The following is a 4684-nucleotide window of genomic DNA, read 5'->3' on the forward strand; positions in this document are numbered from 1 at the left end:
TAAAACTGCCGATTTGCACAGCTGTGTGAAACCACCGCTTGCATTAGTCACAACGAAAACCTTTGCAGAAAACAGCCTGTTAAAGTTTTTGCATTTCTTAAGAAGGGGCCGCGGTAATGGCAAACTGCAGGGGTAAACGGGAGGGAACTGGTGTAGAGTGCCGGGGCTTCAAATTGAAAATAAAAATTAACTACTTGCAGAAGCCCGAGGAGAACAAGAAAGCGTTTACAGACCAAAAACCGCCCCAGAAAGTCAGGGCAACTAAATTCAGCTCAGTGCAGTTATGAATCAGAAGGGATTTTTTTTTTTCACGTTTAACTGCTGACAACTGTCAGCTCTTAAATATATCTCTTTCGGTTCGTGAAAAGCTAGTGGGAATTTTCCCAAACCCCCAAATTCTGTAAAACTGAAAGATACAGGCTGACAATCGGCTGCTTCAATGTTTTACTTAGTAGTTTACTTAACCATTTGCACTGAAAACACAATTGCAAAGGAATTCACACTGTTAAACCCGGCTTGTTCCAGTATTTTTTTTCTCTTCTTTTCCCAGCTGGCCAGCTCTTGTTCCTTATTCCTTCCGTGGCGCTGTTAATTCGTTAGACAGTATCCAATCAGATAGGGCGTTTCTAAATCACCCTCACGCTTCTTTCCAAAGATGGTTTTTCACTGGGCCACAGGAGGAGATGAAGTGGCGTTGGGTTTCGGCGTAAAATGTGGGGGCGTGGCTGGGAACTGGAGCGAGATAAATAGAGGAAAGTCCAAAACACAGCATTTCTGTGTTTGTTGCCGAGGCTGTTTAATGTACTGAGTCTGTACAGAGAGAAACAGGCAGACTGTGCCATTTCCAAGATTCTCCTGACAAGTGTTTGTTAAACACGGTTTTTTTCCCCCCCCCAAGAGGAAATTTGAGACAGGAGACATGAAAGCCATCAGCCCCATCCGATCTGTCAGAAGCTGTTATGAAGCGGTCTGCTGTTTGTCTGATCAGAGTTTAGCTATCTCACGGAGCAAGAACCCCTTGGAAGAGTCCATCAGCTTGATGTACGACATGAACGACTGTTACTGTAAACTGAAGGAGCTGGTCCCCAGCATCCCCCAGAACAAGAAAGTTAGTAAAATGGAAATCCTTCAGCACGTTATCGATTATATTTTTGACCTACAGATCGCATTAGAAAGCCAGCAACAGGAGCCTGGCAACAACCCTGCATCAAGCAGCCCTATCCTGACACTGCAGGTAAACCCAACTCTCCTGATTTCATTGATGGATTGTAACAGTGATTCTTTTTCTATCTGAAACTGAACGTTTTTCCGCCTCAATTTTATAACACTTTTGTTTTCTCTCCACTTCTAGCGATCGGAACTGTCTAGTGAAGGAGATCGTTTGGGCTTCTGTCACTGAATGACACACGGTGAGTTACTGTACCTGGGATTGAACAGATTATTGTACACATTGCAAATGGATACAGCATTCAGTATCCAATGAGAAATAGTTTTTTCAAAAATCGTTAAAAGTAATGAGTACGATTCAACAGTTTGAAGTGGGCAGATTAAATTAAGTATACAAGGGGACATAGTTATTTTCATTAAAAACTAGAAGGATTATAGTTTTTAAAAAATGCCTAATCAGCTGCCGTAACAATTTAGCAAAAGAAACTCGATCTAAAGGCGAATATTCTAAAGGAGGAAGAAACATTTTAGTTGTTGCAAAAATGATACTAAGATAAAGCAAGCCAGAATGAATTAAATGGGAGGGCAATTGAAACTTGGCAGTAAGATTTGTATATACAAATTCAATGGGGTTTTTTTTGTAATTAAATAATGGTTAGGATGTGTTTAACAGCAGGAAGGGAGTAGTATAATTTGTATCCTTAACTGTACATTGCACCAAGCTCAGATGCCGGAGTTCTGTAGATCTTCATTTAGATATTCTCCCCCCCCCGCAGGAAGGGCGCCACTAAACATTTAATATTTTTGTTGTTCTTTGCCTTGCAGTAATCTTGCCCAGATAATTTTAGCTCCCATCTGTAAAGACTTAGGAACACAACAACTGTGCCAATTAACAAACTGTGTGTGTGTGTGTGTGTGGAGGGAATGGGTTGTGTGTTGTAAAGCGTGTTTCTCTCCCTCTGCTGATGTATTTATCAGTCGGGGGCAGGACAAGTTTCCTGCGTGGCGCCAGTCTGTCTGGCCCTGCTCTCACACTCACTGACTGACACGCCTCTCTCCCATTCATCCTGCAGGTGTGCACTTAACAGCTCGCCGCTCCTGCCTTGCTCCAAGATTGCCCTGCCAGCGAATCAAGCGTCAAGAAGTCAACAATGAGATAATCTCTCCTCTCCCACTTTAAACACCGTCTTGAACAGTTTTACATTCATTTAAGGACAAATCGTGTGAATTCTGAAAGGAGCAAGTCAGTACATATCTGGGAAATCCATTCCAATTAGCATCCAGATGATTGAATTTAACCCTTAATAGTTTTTAAGCCACTAAAAGGACCAAAGACATTTAATGGAGTCATCTGATTTCTCAGTTTTTAATGGTAATTCAGTGAGACATTTTGTGATTAACTTTGGAAAGTTGCTGGTTGATTTTAAACCTGGTGAAAAGCAACAAACGGCAGGACTCTCGGTCAGAGTGTTTCTTTTTATTCAAGTTGTGAAGTAAATTTATCTTTCTTTGAGGGGGGACCTGGACAGTGGGGACTCAGCTGGTCTCCAGAGTTAAATACTAGAATGGCTTTTGTAATCCCAGCTCAAAAAGTGATCAAAGAGATTTTTTAAGTCTTTTTGCAATATTCAAAGCTGCCCTTATCTTGGTTTCTTGATTCACCATCTCCTGCAGCACAGGTGACTTGAGTCTTGTGATGTGATTCTCGCGCCTCTGTCTCCTATAGCATGGGTCACTGTCTCCCAGGGGTCAGTGCCTCCTGTAATGTGGGCCACTGTCTCTTGGTGTCAGTGTCCTGTAGCTTGGGTCAGTGTCTTTCTCCTATAGTCTGGGTCAGTGTCTCCCAGGATCATGGTCTCTTGTGGTCAGTGCGTCTTCTAGTGAGGCTCTGTGTTCCCTCTCATTTTGTTGTGTGTTAATCTGTCGTACTTAGGTGCTACATTCAAGATTATGTGGAAATGTGCACCCATGCATCTTGGAGGGAACCTTGGTGTGGGCCACTGTCTGGGATAGTGTTTCCTATAGTGTGGGTCAAACCTAGCACAGGCTGTCAGTGTGCGAAGTCACTAGGCAATAATAGCAGCCGATTTGCATGAAAACCGTTGCTAGATTCACCAGCATACATGGGAGGACAGCTCAGCTTGGTCAATCACCCTAGGAGCAGTATAACTGCAGCTCAGTGCTGGACCAGCAATCTCGGGCAGGGCATGCTGTAACTTCAGAGTTGATATAAAATCTTACATTAATCTCCAATTACTGAATGGGATCCTCAGACACTGACTGACCAACAGTACCTCATACAGTCAGAAGGCTGTTGGAATATCAAGGGCACAGACATTAACAGATGGAGAACTGAAGGCTTGTGACCCACTGATTTTCCTATAAACCTGTACCACTGAGGCCTTATGATATTCGCATCAGGAGATGGTAGAGTAAAGCAAATCTTTGGGTTAATCAAGACGTCCAGTGTCTATCACTTTATAAGTAGGAGATTTCTGGGCTACCCTGTTAAAAAGATTGGTGGGTGCAGCTCTGTAACTGTGAACTAGATTTTCCCAGTGTTCCTTGTATGATTTGTAAATCAAGTCAGGAATATTATCCTAATGCAATTGAAACCTTAGGAGACCTTGGATGAGGCAAAAGAGATTTCCTGAGGATATCATTTCTAGTAAAAATGCACAAATCTTGGAGGAGAAGGACTTCCAAGTAGACATTGCTTCACCGATCTGTAGAAGAGGGAGTGAAGCTCCCCAATCTTTGCGAACTCTATACTAGAGTATCTTTTGTATATTTGCAGGGGGAAATGTCCCTGCAAACAGTTTTATTTCTTCTGACTGTTTTAAAAAAAAAACTTTTTATAAAAGTTTATGGAAATGTACATTTTATACATAATTAAAAAAGTTACATTTACAAAAAGAAATTTGTCGTCTATTAAAGGCATGCAGTGTATGAGTAATTTGAAGCATGACATGATGAGTGTAGAGCGCTTGGGCTGAGACAGGTTCCCAACTCTACAGCACTGGGGGGGGTTTTCCTCACCTCATTACTAGGTCTGTTCTAGATTGTTATCATTAATAACTGATTATCAACGGCCATTATCATATGCAACAAACAGAATTGTAGAAAGTGAATTAGATAGGCCTTAGTCTTTAACATAGTTTACACAGGAATTACTAAATGTAAAATAGCTGCTTTCAAAGAGTTCTTTGAATAATAGAGAATTCCAACTCTACAAGGGAGGGTAGAGTGTTTTTGCTCAGTTCTTGTTATTTACAGTTCTATCAGCCTTTTTTCTTGTACCTTGCCCAAAGCTTTGGAAGCATCAAAAGGGTCTCCCTGCGAATATTATCATGCTCCCAGAGCTTTTTAAAAACATTAACATGCTCCACAGACACTTTAAGCTGGATTCAACCAGTGCACCCGCGGCAGGTTCCCCAACGGTGGAGCTGGCCAGTCATTGAAATCTCCGTCTCTTCAGCAGGACCGGAAGATCCTGCAGGCGTGAGAGGCTGGAAAG

General features: G+C 42.1%; 1 protein-coding gene across 1 annotated transcript; it reads left to right on the forward strand.

Moving 5' to 3' along the window:
• The first annotated feature begins 787 nt into the window (after positions 1-787).
• LOC144696024 (DNA-binding protein inhibitor ID-3-A-like) lies at positions 788-4087 on the forward strand. Its single transcript, XM_078567198.1, has 3 exons — positions 788-1234; positions 1352-1409; positions 2241-4087. The coding sequence occupies exons 1-2, from the start codon at positions 920-922 to the stop codon at positions 1397-1399; spliced, it is 363 nt and encodes a 120-aa protein (XP_078423324.1). The 5' UTR covers positions 788-919; the 3' UTR covers positions 1400-1409; positions 2241-4087.
• The last annotated feature ends 597 nt before the right edge of the window (positions 4088-4684 follow it).

Source organism: Cetorhinus maximus, chromosome 21 (assembly GCF_964194155.1).
Source record: "Cetorhinus maximus chromosome 21, sCetMax3.hap1.1, whole genome shotgun sequence".
NCBI lineage: Eukaryota > Metazoa > Chordata > Chondrichthyes > Lamniformes > Cetorhinidae > Cetorhinus > Cetorhinus maximus.